The sequence below is a fragment of the Eucyclogobius newberryi genome, unplaced genomic scaffold, assembly GCF_026437365.1.
Source record: "Eucyclogobius newberryi isolate DKJ021-1_F unplaced genomic scaffold, fEucNew1.0.hap1 SCAF_4, whole genome shotgun sequence".
Classification (NCBI taxonomy): Eukaryota; Metazoa; Chordata; class Actinopteri; order Gobiiformes; family Gobiidae; genus Eucyclogobius; species Eucyclogobius newberryi.
In genome coordinates, this window is record NW_027316056.1 from 31591987 (window position 1) to 31609022 (window position 17036).

At 41.5% G+C, this 17036-nt stretch overlaps 1 protein-coding gene across 6 annotated transcripts in view; it reads right to left on the reverse strand.

Annotated features, from left to right (window-relative positions):
* lrba (LPS-responsive vesicle trafficking, beach and anchor containing) overlaps positions 1-17036 on the reverse strand; it is a 282434-nt gene that overhangs the window by 228092 nt on the left and 37306 nt on the right. For all 6 annotated transcript variants that reach the window (XM_072463061.1, XM_072463065.1, XM_072463066.1 and 3 more), the window contains exons 7-21: positions 16210-16329; positions 15941-16087; positions 14507-14704; positions 13704-13837; positions 12252-12360; positions 11010-11162; positions 9573-9741; positions 9417-9496; positions 8548-8610; positions 7998-8095; positions 7487-7579; positions 5507-5615; positions 4703-4784; positions 1169-1292; positions 812-1004 (exon numbers count right to left, since the gene is read on the reverse strand). In XM_072463061.1, the coding sequence (XP_072319162.1) occupies positions 812-1004; positions 1169-1292; positions 4703-4784; positions 5507-5615; positions 7487-7579; positions 7998-8095; positions 8548-8610; positions 9417-9496; positions 9573-9741; positions 11010-11162; positions 12252-12360; positions 13704-13837; positions 14507-14704; positions 15941-16087; positions 16210-16329 (1872 nt within the window). The remainder of the gene's footprint in view (positions 1-811; positions 1005-1168; positions 1293-4702; positions 4785-5506; positions 5616-7486; positions 7580-7997; positions 8096-8547; positions 8611-9416; positions 9497-9572; positions 9742-11009; positions 11163-12251; positions 12361-13703; positions 13838-14506; positions 14705-15940; positions 16088-16209; positions 16330-17036) is intronic.

Below are 17036 nucleotides of genomic sequence, written 5' to 3' on the forward strand. Positions count from 1 at the left end.
ACGTTTGGATGGGCCGGGGCTGATTTTAGGACTTTTAATTTAAATTAAGTTAAGGCAAGGACTAAATTAAGATCTCAATTTTTTATTTTTCTAAATGCAAAGGGTATTTTTAATCAGGCGTGTGCTAAAATATGTATTGCAGGCATATGTAGGTATTGCACAAAACGTGACTGGACCATAAAATGAACCACAAAAGTGCAGAAATAACTTTTTATACTTATACACTTTGTACTCTTGTTTAGGATATTACACTACTCTTCTTTTTCAGGTCATTTTAAATAGTTTGAATACCTCCAAAACAACCATTGCAACATTATATTATAGTTGATTGCACTTTTTAGGGGAGGGGTTGTATATTACAGCAATATAATGTGTACTATATGTCGCACCTTTTTTCATAGTTTTGGCCGGGATGCGACTTATACTTATATTTATACTTATATACTCATACTCCAGAGCGACTTATACGTGATATTATTTGTTATTTTCACACTTGCAACTGGAGTTTTTCCTTCTCTATTATGCATTTTTTGGCTGGTGCGACTTATATAAATACAGTGTATACCGCCAATATCTGGTGCGACTTATAGTCCGGAAAATACGGTATTTTCGGTACTTCTCTGTTATTTGTTGTTGTTTATTTTCATATCACTGAAGAACTGTAGTGTTGCTCTTTGTTATTATTACAGAGACAATGGAGTGTAAAAAATGTGTGTGTGTGTGTGTGTGTGTGTGTGTGTGCGCGAGAAAGTGCGTGTGAGAAAGTGTGTGTGTGTGTGAGAAGGTGTGTGCGTGCAATGAGCGGCCTGACCTTGGAGTGCGTGATGGACAGCGTGTCCACCCAGACCCTCCAGCCGCCCCACTCGTACTTGACGGCGTGGTACAGCAGGATCCTGAAGATGGCGTAGACCATCTCGGTGATCTTCTGCTCCTCGGTGGTGCGCGGGTTGATGTAGCCCAGCGAGAGCATCCACTCCTGCCACACGGAGCACTGCAGCAGACTCCTGCGCGTCGGCAACAAAAGCAGCAGCAGCAGCAGCAGCAGCAGCAGCAGCAGCAGCAACAGCAACAGCAGCAGCAGCAACAACAACAACAACAACAACAACAACAGCAGCAGTGAGTCTCTGAGGCCCGGGGCGGTTTATCTTCCCAACAGTCCCACACTTACCTGCGGTTCTCCCGGCTGTTATTGAACAGTTTGATCATGTCTGACAGGAAGACCCGGCGCACCTCCATCGTCTCCTGGGACGGCGCCGAGCTCTTCAGCAGAGCAGCGATTACTTTCAGGATCTCTGCAGAGCAACACAAAACACACAGTTTGTTCAGCCGTGTATAAGCCGGGCCATACTTTTCTTTAGTGCTACGGTCTGATAATTACAGCTGGGAATCACAGAGTAACCTGCGATTGTACGCATTTCTAACGATCTGTGATGAGCGCCAATAAATGACTTGAGAAACTAAATTGTTTCTCAATCAAGCGACAGTCTCTCTTTTTAATATAAGTTTGTGTGAAAATTAACAATTGTTTTAGTAGTAAACGGGTCAAACGATTATTTACATTTCACATTTTGAGTTGTTTTGTACATTTTTGACCAAATAAAAAGGTGAAATATGCTGAATGAAAGTTTTTAAGATAGAGAATATTTATGAATAAAGTGATTTATTAATGAAAAACTGAATCTTTTTTTTATTATTCATTTATTTAATTATAATCATTTGACATTTTGATTTAATAATGCTGCCGTCTATGTGTTCGAGTCTGTGAAGTCCAATTAAAAACCATACCGTAATTATCAAGCTACAATTAGTTTATTTTAGGGCTGCAGCAATTAATCTGATTAATCGTGAACTGTTATTTTAGTAATTGGAGTGTGACGGGTTAAGGTTATGAGATGTATTCCCAAGGTTGTGGCCAAAAGAAGCGAATAATCAAAAACGATCATGCAAAAAGAAAAAGGTTCTACTTTTAAATACATTCCTGAATAAACCATACGGACTACGGGACAAATAATATGATTTCTATTGAGCGCATTTTAAAAATATTCCATTTGTACTGTTTCTTCACATCACAGCCTTTCGGATTCTTAACTTATTCCCACGTCACGTGCTTTGATTCCAGTGCGTTTTTCCATTGTCGGCGCCAACGGAAAATCCTACGTTAGGAAGACGCACGAATCTGAACGCACGAAACCGCCCCGATCGCCAACAAGTACGCCACGACGCCGGTCTCAACATGTGCAAATCGTTGTGCCACCGACTGTTCCTGGTCCCACACACCTGAGAATCGGAGCTTGAGCGAAGAATGAACAAAACAGATGACGGGGGGAAAGAAGTTAAATAAAAACAACCAAAACTTCCACACTGTTGATGTTTATTGTGGCGTAATGGTTTGCGTATCGTTCCGAACGAGAACGCCGGGGCCTTCGAGTTAAACCCAAAGAGACCGACTTTAGATGATTTATCTCGACATTGTCAGTGTCGATTTGCGCCGAAACGGGGGAGACGTCGCGGCTTGGGTTTCAACTCGTCTCCTCAGACCTTGGCGCTAACCGATGCTTCCCCTCCCCTTTTTTTTTTTGCCTTTCGTGTCGTTTTTGTACACCTTTAGTCGCTCAAATTACGAGTCGCTGAACCTTTACCGCCGGAAAATTACCGCAGCGAGTACCGGGAATGAGGGAGCGTCTTCTTCTTCTCGGACTCGCGTTAATTCGAGGGAAACGGTAACTTCCTCGGCTTGTTTGATTGGCTCCGACGTCGCTAAAGACCGCAATCAGGGGGCCTTTTCGGAGGAGGAGGAGTGGGAGGGAAAGTTTTGTCGTAGATTAAATCAGCACGGTAAAGGAGAACCAGACCGCCAGATGCAGTTCCGCGCAAACGAGGAAAAAAAAAAAAAAAAAAGAAAGAAAGAAAAAAGCCAGACGACAGAGTTTCCTATGATAGATACTTTGGGGTCTGCGAGGGGAGAGTTTTAGAACAATAAAGGCTTAGGGTAATCAACGCGTGACAACTCCAGAGCCTTGTCAGATTAAGGCTGGGAAGGAGAAGTAAACCTGGGCTGTGATTACGGCAAAGTGCTAGGATTTCCAACTGATTAAAGCAGGGTTTTTTCTTCCTATGTGAAAAGGAGCGCCAAAAGCGAGGTGTTTCTCAGCGTTAGCGCGAAGTGCCCCCGACAGGTTTTAAAGAGTTTCTAATTTTGACTTTATTTGGTGTATTTATACCTGCTGTACATATTAATAATAGTTTTATAAAAAGCAAGTAGGTATTTGTGGAGAAAAGTAGAAAAATCTGTAGAAATTATAACAGGAAGTGACATCACAATAGGGACATTAGTTAGTCTTAGCCTTATCCGGTCTTAGTTTATGCGAAATTCACACAAAGAAACTTTTTTTTTAAAAAACGCTTGCCTCCCAAGAAGGAGATCATGGGTTCGATTCCCGGACCAGACCAACATCACATGATCTCTCTGGGTGGAGTCTGCATGTTCTCCCCGTGTTACCGTGGGTTCTCTCCGGGTTCTCCGGCTCCTCCCACCGTCCAAAGACATGCATGTGTTAGGCAAAATTGGTGACTCTAAATTGGCCCTAGTGAAAGGTGATTTTTTTTTTTTCAGCAATTTTTTTGTCATATTTCCTCGTGGCGTGGATTAATCATTTGTCCTGCCACGTATCAATCATAAAACGCACCTTGAATACGATTGCTTACAAGTGTAATGCGTACATTGGACTCCCATTATACCACAGCGATAATTACAATAGTGGCCTGAAAATGAAGAAGAAGAACAAATACCGTGTAGCTAATGCTTCATGTTGGGTAACGCAGTGCATTTTGGGTAAGGCCTCAATGATTTATCCACTAATAGTAGGTAATTGACAATAAAAAATGTATCACAGTCGTGTTTTGATAATCGTAATCGTTAACTAAACTACAAAGACTCTAAATCACACACGGAAGACATTTTTATGACAAGGACAGCGGCAATATTAAATAAAAATGTTTAAAAAAAATAAAGTATTTCAAGTTTTCATTAATAATATACTTAATTTGTACCCATTCTTTATCTATAAACTGTCAGTGAGCATAGTTCGTGTTTAAAAAGTCAATAATCATTAGACTTTTATTTTATGTGATTTTTGAAGAAATCCACTGAGATTATCCTTTAATAGCACTAGAATAATAAAGTATGCGACGTGGTAATTAATTAAAATAGTAAATCGTATTATGTACACCGGAACAGCCTGATAATATAAATGTTAATTACATAAACATACATAATTAATTAGCACAATTACTTCCTGATATAGGCCAATCTTCCACATTTTATCCCTCCTAAAAGGTAAACGCTCGGCCTGATCATACAACTGCAGCTCCACACGTTTGATCTCATTTTGCCCAACACTCGTTTTCACTGCGACAAAAAACAATACTTCAAACCGCAGATCGCACACTCGCTTTCTTTGTTCTGGAATTCCTCTCGTTTGGTTGGTTTTATGTCTGGTTATGGAAATTCCCCCAGGCGGCAGAATTGATGCTTCTCATTTGTTTGAGGCTGCGCGCGGCGGGGGCATCGTTCCCGTGGGGAGCGAGTTCGGCGCGGAGTCTGGAGCGGTGGAGGGTTTCGCCGGCCGCCTGTGGATGAAGGGGGAGGCGGCGGGGGGGAGGTGGCAAGCGCGAGTGATTTAGGGCAGAGCCAGGCACTTACGCGGGTTGAGGATCTTCACGGCCGAGTCGGGGTCCGGATGCTGTTTATAGATCACTTGAGTGCAGACCTGCTCCGTGAGGATCTACCGGGGGGAGACGGACAAGTTGAGAAGTCATAAATATCCACAAATACCTGGGAAATACATAGAATACACACAAACGCACGACACACGGCAAAGCATCAGGTCCGGGGTTTGAGCTTGATTGGTGTTAGCGTTCGTTTTTGAGGAGCGTTCTACGGCAACGCAATTATTTCTCTGATAATGAAGTAAAAATTAATTAAAAGAGTGTGTGTTTTTTTTTTTTGTTACATTTTATGTGGAATAAAGCTGAAGTGTGATTTGACTGCATTTGATCAAGAAAATGGGTCATTGTAAAAACAAAAAAAGAGTAAATGACACGTTTGTTTTGAAAGTACGTACAGATCTTTACATTAGGGCTGCACAATATGTCGCAAAAGAATGAAAATCATCAATGAGTTCATTATTGACAATTATCTAGGTAATAGAATGTCTTACATCAATTACAAAATATACTTTATGCCAAAAACATGTTAAGAACTACACATTAATTCCCATCTTTTCACAAGTTTTATATATTTTACTACAAGTGTCACATTGATGCTGGACGTGTTTATGAAGCTTTACAATTTACATTTTCCATTAATACGATTCAACACTTGCAATGAGTTTTAACCGATCGCAGAATGAAAGTGTGTCTTGTCTAAAAAAATCTTTTTTTTTGAGTTTTTGAGCAGGCTGAACTCGTGAACGAGCGTTACACTTGAAGCTTGCGCCGGACCCACCTCAAAAAGCACATTGTAGGTTGTCATGGAGATCTGCTGCGAGTGGAGCATCAGCCGTTCAGTGATGAGCGAGAAAAGGCCGTGATTCAGCATAACCTCAGCTTTCCTCCTGAACACGAGAACACAGATTAGGGTCAAAGCTTTAACGTGGAACATACCGACAACGACGTCTTCACGCCACTCCATTTCTCTTGCCCCGACACACAGCGCGTCCTGGCAGAGTAACTCGTCCTGGCAGAGTAACTCGTCCTGGCAGAGTAACTCGTCCTGGCAGAGTAACTCGTCCTGGCAGAGTAACTCGTCCTGGCAGAGTAACTCGTCCTGGCAGAGTAACTCGTCCTGGTAGAGTAACTCGTCCTGGCACAGTAACTCCCTCCAGGCACAGTAACTCCCTCCAGGCACAGTAACTCCCTCCAGGCAGAGTAACTCCCTCCAGGCAGAGTAACTCCCTCCTGGCACAGTAACTCCCTCCTGGCACAGTAACTCCCTCCTGGCACAGTAACTCCCTCCTGGCACAGTAACTCCCTCCAGGCACAGTAACTCCCTCCTGGCACAGTAACTCCCTCCTGGCACAGTAACTCCCTCCAGGCACAGTAACTCCCTCCTGGCACAGTAACTCCCTCCTGGCACAGTAACTCCCTCCTGGCACAGTAACTCCCTCCTGGCACAGTAACTCCCTCCTGGCACAGTAACTCCCTCCTGGCACAGTAACTCCCTCCTGGCACAGTAACTCCCTCCTGGCACAGTAACTCCTCCAGGCACAGTAACTCCCTCCTGGCACAGTAACTCCCTCCTGGCACAGTAACTCCGTCCTGGCACAGTAACTCGTCCAGGCACAGTAACTCCCTCCTGGCACAGTAACTCCCTCCTGGCACAGTAACTCCCTCCTGGCACAGTAACTCCCTCCTGGCACAGTAACTCCCTCCTGGCACAGTAACTCGTCCTGGCACAGTAACTCGTCCTCCTGGCACAGTAACTCCCTCCTGGCACAGTAACTCCTCCAGGCACAGTAACTCCTCCAGGCACAGTAACTCCTCCAGGCACAGTAACTCGTCCTGGCACAGTAACTCGTCCTGGCACAGTAACTCCTCCTGGCACAGTAACTCGTCCTGGCACAGTAACTCGTCCTGGCACAGTAACTCCTCCAGGCACAGTAACTCGTCCAGGCACAGTAACTCGTCCTGGCACAGTAACCCGTCCTGGCACAGTAACTCCTCCAGGCACAGTAACTCCTCCAGGCACAGTAACTCCTCCAGGCACAGTAACTCCCTCCTGGCACAGTAACTCCCTCCTGGCACAGTAACTCCCTCCTGGCACAGTAACCCGTCCTGGCACAGTAACCCGTCCTGGCACAGTAACTCGTCCTGGCACAGTAACTCGTCCTGGCACAGTAACTCCTCCAGGCACAGTAACTCCTCCAGGCACAGTAACTCCTCCAGGCACAGTAACTCCTCCAGGCACAGTAACTCGTCCTGGCACAGTAACTCGTCCTGGCACAGTAACTCGTCCTGGCACAGTAACTCGGGATACATTTGACAGTCTGGATCCCTGCTGACTCGGTTCAAGCCGTCGGTCGCACATAAATCGACTTGTATCAAACATATTTATACAGCGGCATCGTGGGGAATTACATTATTATTTTTTTATTTGCAGGTGCATATTTTTAAAAAAACAAACAAAACCTTGCCATAGAAGCTGATTTCAAACTATAATAATGAAAAATATGAATATTGAATTGTCAGCCTGGAAAAAAGCACATAGTACAACAGCATAATATACTTTTTTAATTTTTCTTATACTTTTATTTTTTGAACAGAAAAAATATTATAATATATTTAATAAGGTCTGACTCGGGTAAAAACAAACAGAAAACACACAAACTCACGCAACCAAGAGCAGAAAAACTAAAGTAACAAAAACTAAAACACATACACACTTTTCATCCAGTCTGTTAAATACATCTTTAATAATAATACTTACTTTGGTGGCAAGTGTTTCAAAAAGTACGCCAATACTTTCAACGTCTGCACTCTGATTGGCTCGGATGTTGAGGCCAGAAGTTTATAGATGACGCTGTAAAAAGTGTAAAAAAAAGTACGCTTTTTAATGGTGAGGACAGATATCGAGCGTCTGGGATTCCAAATAATCCGATTTACTGACAATACAGATATTTACTCGAGCGTACAGTAAACTCAATCTTTATGTTGCACTGAATCACCAAAACAAGTTCTTATGTTCTAATTCTGCTCATTGACAATGGCAATAAACCCTTTTCTGATTCTAATTTAAACTTTATCAAACATATAGGCAGCAGTTTGCCACTTCATTGACTAAATAAGACAAATCAGAGACGTTGAGTGAACAAATGGGTTCCACTAATAGTTATATAAATGACCAAAACAAATGAATCGAGAGGCCATGTGTTCTCGTCGCTGTAGAAGCTATAAACGCTGTATTTACCGCGCACACTTCGTTATAAGACTGTAATTACCGAATGCCATTGCGCTGGTCAAACGCCTGGACCATCGACGCGGGACTCTCGGACATGAGGGCCACCAGCAGCTGCAGCACGTCCATGAGGTTGTCGTCCTGCGGGACAGAGAGATAATGTGACACGTCTAAAATAGGAGAATACATCCAAAAGTACTCGTATACGGGGTGTATCGGTGTATCAGTGAGGGGATAGTGACATACATCAAGCCCCGGGACCTCAGAACGATATGATGGACTGTTTAAACCGAACTGCGGCTGCATGAAAGTGGCCTTCCAGTGCAATTTCCTAATCTGGCGTTGTTTTTTTGCCTCGGCGTACTCGGGATTGAGTGACTGCTTGATGTGCGATGCATTACTGCGCCGTGAACCAAACCGCTACTGTCAGGACCCGGGGGTTTGGCAGGCGCGGGAAGCTAACGAGGAACAGCGCTGGCCCTAGAACCCCGGCGGCGCCCCTGTGTGTGTTTGAGTGTGTTATCAGAGCGAGCGATGGTGACGAGTGGTGCTGTGGCGCTCTCTGCTGGCGATGGGAGGAAGCGCGCGCTGACCTCGTGCAGCGTGAGCAGGTAGTTCAGGATACTCTGCAGCTCGTCCTCCTTCACGCCGTGGTCCTAAAAGGGAAAGGGGTTATTGTAGTCGTAATTACGGCCAGACATTGCAATAGGGAAAAGGTCATGTCAAATTTAAAGCTCTTGTGTAGTTTGCTGACATGAATATGAGGAAAAATGCTTTACAATTGTACTTTTTCATGTGAATAAATTTAACCTATTTGGGACATGTAAATTATAGAACCAGGTTTAGATGTCTTGCTTCCTGTTGTTGACACTTAAGATACAAAAAATACACAGAGAATTTGAAATAGAAAAAGAAAACCGGTGTTGAAATTAAAATTTTAAAACAGAAATCAATCAGGCTCAAAATTGGTTAAGTAAATCCTTGAGTGCAATCAAAGTCAAAATCTTGATAAAAACGAGTGTGTAAGGTTTGGTATGTGAGTGCTACTTTCAGGGCTGATCTTTATGAATGCATCTCGAGGAAACTTTAAGATACAAAGTCGTAATAAAATTTGTGGATCAAATGAAATAATAAAACATCTTTAGGTGCAGATTGGACAGTGCTGTTGTTTCTGGGTGAAAGATTATTATTTATTATACGTTGAGCGAGCAAACTGGCAGGAAAAAAAAAATATATATATAGTTTTGTCTTAAAAGCTGAAAAATAAATGTCTTAAAATAATAATAAGACTTAAAGCAGAAACATTCAAAAGAAAAAAATATATAAAAAGCCAGAGCAAATGAATGAGTGCATTTCATAATACATTTTAATTCATGATTTATATTTGAAAGTAGAAATTAAGTTGCGTAGTTGTAAGTGTCAGTGAAAGGTATTTTATCCATTTATTATAACCAATACTTACTTTCATTATGAGCTGCTTCACAAACAACAGAAGAAAAGTCCTCAAATGGAAGATGTCCCTCTCGTTTGGCCTTGGACCGTCTAAAACACAAACAACACCGTCACGCGTCTGAGTCGACGTCGTTGATTTAAAAGTGGAGCATTTGGACGCGCTGACCTGTGGCTTTGGGCGTGACCCCGCTGCTGTCCTGCGGGTTGATGACCCAGTAGTAGTACTTGAGCGTGTGCATCACCTGGAGCACGGTGCCCACGCGGCGGATGGCGTTGTAGATGGTCACGGTGCTGACGAACTCCGTCGCCAGGTACGTGTACAGGGTCAACTGCACCTGAGGAGCGGCAGACGGGCGTGAACGTCGGGACAAATGTATGATGTCACAATAATGAGTCAAATTAGAATGTGGAGTGCTGTCTATAATAAAACTATTAATAATGAAGGGGCAAAAACATCCAGCTAATCTCCCACACAAGATAGTTCTGCCCTTTAGAGGTTAATATTATGGTTCTGTCATGTTTTGTGCTGGATTTGAACCTCAACCAAGGCATTTACAGGCTCATTATCACATATTGTTGATGGATTGTTAAAATATATACATATTTGTCAATATCGCTCATCCCTTGTACGGCTTTTTGTCTTAATTTAAAAAATAACATTAGATGATTTTAAAAAATCATCTACAATTCCATAGAATATTTCAAACTCAACCTTTGATTTGCAAAAGAAATGTAGATAAAAATTTTATTTAATGTTTTATTATACTTATTTAAGTCTGCAGGATTTTACAAAAAATGCTGTTGAATCAATAAAATCAGTGTGAGGTAAATTGTCACAGACAGGGATCTAAAAATTATTAGGTTAAATGATCATTAGGATGATTCCGGTAACGATATAATCTTAAAAACAAAAAAATAATAATTGTGACCAGTTTAGAAGCCATATTAATCTTTTCAAACTGCATATTATTAATTTAATCTTGCAGTTTTTGTCACATTAACTTAAAGGCGCAATGGACAATTTTTCGGCGATTTGAGAACTCAGGCGGAAGTGCGCATGCGCACTCCCCCGTGCGGACTGATACAACACACACGTGCGTTTGTTTATTAGCGCGACGGATCGAATCGCATCTCTCGTCTCCCGCAGATTTACGTCTTCTTCTGAGTCAGCTCGAACTGTCTTTCTCCGTCTTCATTTTGTCCCGTACACTGAGGGAACTATATTATGATAGATCCATGCGCTTAGACACGCAGAAACATGGGGACGAGCCTGACGCGGCTGCAGATGAGCGGCAGATGAGTTAAATCGTCCATTCAACCTTTAAGTTTGTCATTCAAAAAGTTTGTTGAGGAGCGGTAAAGTTAAACAAAGGGAATTAAAGAGAATTTTAACTGTCACTGTTCATCGTCACATATGATTTATTTTACAATGTAGAATGGGTCAGTTTAGCAGTTTAACATTTTAAACCACTGAAAAGCAGAGCACAGATCCGCTGAACGCACATATCCTCCATTAAAGGTTAAGTCCGTTCTATTCTTACCCACAAGGAGTTCCGTGCCCGCTCGCGCCCGCCCGCTCGCGGTGTGTGAGTAATGACGTTACCTTGGAGGGGGCGTGGATCCAGATGGCCGGGTTGAACATGATGTGGTCGCACAGCTGTTTGAGCAGCAGGATGCCGTTGGGCAAGTTGCTCAGGTAACGAGAAAAGGCCAAGACGATGTCCAGGACGGGCCGCGTCACATGCTGCTTTGAGGACTGAGGGTTGAGAGGGGGCAGAGGGGGGAGAGGGGGGAGAGATGGGGGACAGGGGGGGAGAGGGGGGAGACGGGGCAGAGGGGGGTCAAACGTCAGCAAAAGTCATGTATAAAGTATAAAGCAGGGGCCCTCTGGAATCACGTTGTTATTATGGCATTATTTAGTGTCTATTCCTGTTCCAACAGTCGATTAGTGAGCGGAGAAAGGAGATTTTTGCATCAAAGCTAATTTAAGAAGAAAGTGTTTAATTACTTCAGGGATAAAGCACTAACATATGAAATGATACAAAAAGCTCAGCGTGAGTGCTCAACGCTCAACAACATTATTTTTTAAGTTGAGGCCTGTTTACGGCAGTGTAAAAATGCAAACATCAATTTATCTGTGTACATTAACATTTGCATTAAAACAACATCATGAGAGAACCACCATAAAGCTTATGATGGAACATATGGAACAACAGATGTAAACAAACGCAAATATTATATGCGTTTGTTTACAACCCCATAACGTTGCTTTAAATACGTTTTCATCAATCATTTTGAGATCACCTCGTCATCACAATCGCATGCACAGATCGTCGCGTTTTCGTTTGTTGTGGTTTATTTTACATTACATTGCATGTTACCTGTCCGTCAGCGGCAACGTGTACATTTACAAACTGTGGGATTAAGATCAGAATTAAATTGGTCACTATTCTTCAGCACGGATGCAACAATATCACCACAATCTGCATCACAGTCATATTTATTGTGATATTTCGTTAGACTTTGGTATGAATAATTACTGACATAATCCAAAACACTTAATATATATGAAGTCTGTAATTCGCTCTGTATTTTTAGGCATTACTGCAACTAAAGAGACTGTAATATCACAATATTTTGGTTATTGTTACATCCCTATTCTTTGGGAGGTTTACAAACAACCTATAATGTATTTTCATAATAGACTGATGAAAAAAATGCAACTATATAAAAAATCATCAGTACTGCATTAGTTGCAGTAATGCCTAAAAATACAGAGCGAATTACAGACTTTATATTAAGTGATGAGGCGGGAGTTTATTTGGGCCTCCTGTGTCTTCTTCACCTTTTCCAGCGTGTACCCGATCACCAGGAAGCCCTTGCATGCCAGCACCTGCTCTTGCATCGCCACCGAGTTCTTCAGCAGCTCCATGACGAAGGACAGCAACGTGCAGCTGAAAGGAACAAACCACAGGGATTATCGTCAGCCTCTTCGTCCGGCCGTGAAGGGCACATCCCACAATGCACTCTGACTGAATGAGGGTGGAGGGTGTCGTGTGCCGGGGTGACGGGGCGACGTGCTGTGGTCGGCGGCGGCACGAGGGCGGTGACGTGACAGTTATGAGCAAAATGACAGCGCTCGCATCGTCTAAAGCGCGGTGACAGTAATAATCTGAAGGTTTGTCTGACATATGCAAAATCACATTGCATTTTATCACAGTTAAAAGTACAGATAAAGGGAAAAAATTATTACCAATGCAAAAATATCGCTTAAAAATATACCAAAGTAGCAATGGATGGTATTTCACACATAGAACTGAAGTCATCTTAACCAAGTCAACTATTTACACAACACTTAAAGAGGTAAAGATGTTGCCGTGCACATGTTCAGTCATTCAGTCAGTCATTTTCGACCCAGTGACTTTAGGCCGGAGGCGGGGTACACCATGGCCAGTTTGTCTCTGTTATGCATAGTAAAACAAACCACAGGTGAATTGTACTTCAAAATGTGGTTTAAAAGTACATATACCGTATTTTCTGGATTATAAATCGCACTATTAACTTTTTTCATAGTTTGGCCGGGGTGCGATTTATAGGTGATATTATTAACTCGTTATTTTCACACTGGCCACCACAAGAGGGCGCTCTAGGCTCTAAGCGACGCAGAAGAAGAATCTGCACTTCCTCTACCTCTGGAGTTTGTGGAGTTGTTTAGAAGCGACACAGAGGAAGAAGAATTCAATGGATTTAGTGATTTGGGGTAAAACTGATGCTTTGGTAAACGTGTTAGCATGTTCTTTATGCTATAGTTATCTGAATTACTGTTCATATGTTACTTTAACATACCAGACACTTACCACAGTTCTGTCTGTGCGTCATGTAGCTGAAGGTGTTAGCGTTAGCATACGTACACCTATTCACCAGGTTCTCTAATCAATTCAATTATCGATTATCAATTAATTCAATACATTATTTTAAATTGCATTTCAAGATTAAATGTCTGTTCTTGGATTTGATTAAATACATTTCCCGACTTATACTCCTGTTATGCATTTGTTGCCCGGAGCGATTTACACTCAACGCTAACGATGTAAAAGTAAAAAACTCAATTACAAAAGTGTGCCATCCTGTTCTGTCAAATAAAGACTATATATAATAATGAATAAATAACAATATATATTTGAATGGAATGGTAGGTACTGTATGTGTAAAGTGCATCACATTAATCCCGGTTATTTCCTGCAGCTTTCTGGTTTCTTTTGGTGCTGGTGTGTAGTGCAGTGGCGCGTGTGCTTACCAGACCGAGGTGTCCAGCTCGTTGCTGGAGGGCTGGCGATAATCCAGCTGTGCAAACAGAGGGAAGAGGACCTGCACGCCCCCGATGGAGTGAATCCCACTCTGGACGGAGTGAGTCACCACGGCCTTTACATCCTACACACACAGAAGGACAAGAGTGCACGTTTCACCGGCTCTCACTGGGTTTTTCAGCTTTTGTGAACATGACAAACAGACAAAAACGAGCACAACTTACTGGAAAAGAGAACATCGGCAATACATTCTTGCAAAAATATGAAACTGACTGTGTTATGAAAACGTATATATCAACTTATTGTTTTTTTTTTAAATTCCACTTCATTTATTTATTCATTTTTAGAATGTGGTAGAATGCTTATGTATACTTACAAAATATGAAACTGACTGTGTTATGAAAATGTATATATCAACTTATAGGTTTTTTTTTTTTTTTTTTTTCTGTTTTTTTTAAATTGCACTTGTGAGATACATTTTCAATTATTTACTGTCCTGCTGAAATGGCCCATCAATATCATCATTTAAAGCAATAGCAATATATCACAATTACATTTTTATCTTTTTGCCTCGACGGGCCTGCGAACGAGCGCACGAGCAAAGTAATTTTGAATCTGTTCTACATAATTCCAAGTGACGGCTGCAGCACTCAAGGCTTTTTACACCTTGGCTCTAATGACTCAAATTAGAAATAAAGGATATAAAGTAAATCTGCTTTGTGGGAACAGCATTGGCAGCGGCTCTAAACACTGGCATTTCTGTGACATAAAGGCCTTCGAACGACTCCGTTACCTGCAGCATGAGCGCGTGAGGCGAGTGGACGAAAATGGAGGCGTTCTCTTTGGGCGAGGACTCGAGGCAGAGCTGTGCATCGGTGGCTCGCGGGTTGTAACTGAAGGCGATGCTGGAGGAAAGCTTGCCGTCGTAGAGCAGGGTTTTGTGGTGCTCGGCGAACAGCAGGTCGCTCTCCGCCTTGTGCCTGAAAGTGCCCTGAAGAGAGTGGGAATGAAATATGGTGACGGAAGAACTCAAAACAGAGACAAAATTACAAATAAAGTGTATTATAAGTGTATTTTTTATGAAAATCTGAATTATCTTTTTTATGACATTTTGATTTAATAATGCTGCAGTCTTTGTTAAAAAATAAGACTACCATTTTTTTATTTTATTTTTTTTATTTACAATACTTTTTTTATTCAATACGTTTTTTTGTTTGTTTTTTTGCAATCAGTTTTTTATTTACAATACTTTTTTATTGTATTTTTGATGAAAAGCAGATTTCTTTATTTTTTCTGACATTTTCATTTTACATTTTATAATGCTGCAGTCTTTGTTAAAAATAGTACTTGAATCCTTTTTTTTAAATTTACAATATTTTTTTTTGTTTAAAATGCTTTTTTTCTTTTTTTTTAAAACAAGCCTTTTTAATTGTATTTTTGATGAAAAGCTGATTTATTTATTTTTTAAGACATTTTGATTTAATAATGCTGCAGTCTTTGTTAAAAAAAAAAAAAAGACTACAATCCTTTTTTTATAGTCAACTATTCAGTAAGCCTAATGTTTCTATCAGAAATGTTAAGATGTTAAATACAAACTCGCCGTTTATTCAAAAGTATTGTGACACTAGTGTGATAAAGGTATTACCTGTATTGAGCCAGCTGCTCATCTGCACTTTTGTTGGGCTGTAGTAAACTAAACGACATGCACTGCCGATCGATTATTTGACTACATTTTTAAAAACGTTTCAGTGTTTCTATGATCTGACCCACACTGCAAACGAGTTCATCCAAAAACAACTATTTATGCAGAAAGTTCATAGAAAATTGTGTATTTACCTGTAAAAAGGCAGATTTAATTCTCAAATCTTTAAATAATTCACCCCATGCCTGCTCCTTTCTGCAGCTCTAATAAACACTTATAATGTAATAACATAATAATAATAATGTATAACGATTAATAGACTAAACGACTAAAGACATACGGCCTTAATCTTTTGTTTACTTTTTTAGTTCTTGTGTTTTTGCCGATGCATCTTTATGGACGTTTGGCACATTTGGCCAGTAAGGTGCAGTTTTTGATGTTCAATCTCTTGTGCTACAACACAAATTTTTAGTATAATATGTCAATGTCAATAATATGATAATAGTCTACCCTGGGACCTGGATATTGTCACATCCTAATGGTTTCATAGTGATTTGTGACATATCATTTCAGTCGTCGCTCTACCTGATAGCCAGGGCCGAGTTGATAGATGGCTAGGACCTGAGCCGCACTGAGCGCTTCAGAAAACAGATAGACCGCCCCCATCTGTCCACAGAAGACACGGTTGGCGTCCGCGGTCTCCGACGACCCCAGGAAACACTTGTCAAAGGTCTGCAACGATCAGGACGCCAAGAAATCAGCAATGCCGTTTGGAAGACGGAGCGAGCGTTGGACTTCAATCACACGTCTTTCATGTTTATAAAAGGAAATGTGATGACTTTAACGGTACTTACGTCGCTAGTGTTGACAAACCACGAGATGTCCCCGAAGGAGGCCAGTTCCCCATTCACGAAGCAGCTGAGTTCACAGTTCTTCCAGCGATTGTAGACGTGCACTAGAGACACCATGTACCACTGAAACGACAGAGACACGCATGACTGACACGACTGTAACTACGACTGTAACGACGACTGTAACGACGACTGTAATTAGGACTGTAACTACGACTGTAACTACGACTGTAACTACGACTGTAACTACGACTAACTACGACTGTAACTAGGACTGTAATTAGGACTGTAAAGACGACTGTAACGACGACTGTAACTACAGCAACTACGACTGTAACCACTGCAACTACGACTGTAACCACTGCAACTACGACTGTAACCACTGCAACTACGACTGTAACTACGACTGTAACCACTGCAACGACTACTACAACAACTGTAACTAGGATTGTAACTAGGACTGTAACTAGGACTGCAACTAGGACTAACTACGACTGTAACTACGACTAACTATTACTGCAACCACTGCAACTACAACTGTAACTACGACTAACGACCACTCTAACGACCACTCTAACGACCACTGTAACGACCACTGTAACGACCACTGTAACTACGACTAACTACGACTAACTACGACTAACTACGACTGTAACTATGACTGTAACGACCACTGTAACGACCACTGTAACTATGACTAACTACGACAAACTACTGAAATGACTGAGACTAACGACGACTGTAACTACGACTGTAACTACTGAAACGACTACTGTAACTAATCAGAATCGGTTTATTGCCATTGTCAATGAACAAAATCATAAACATAG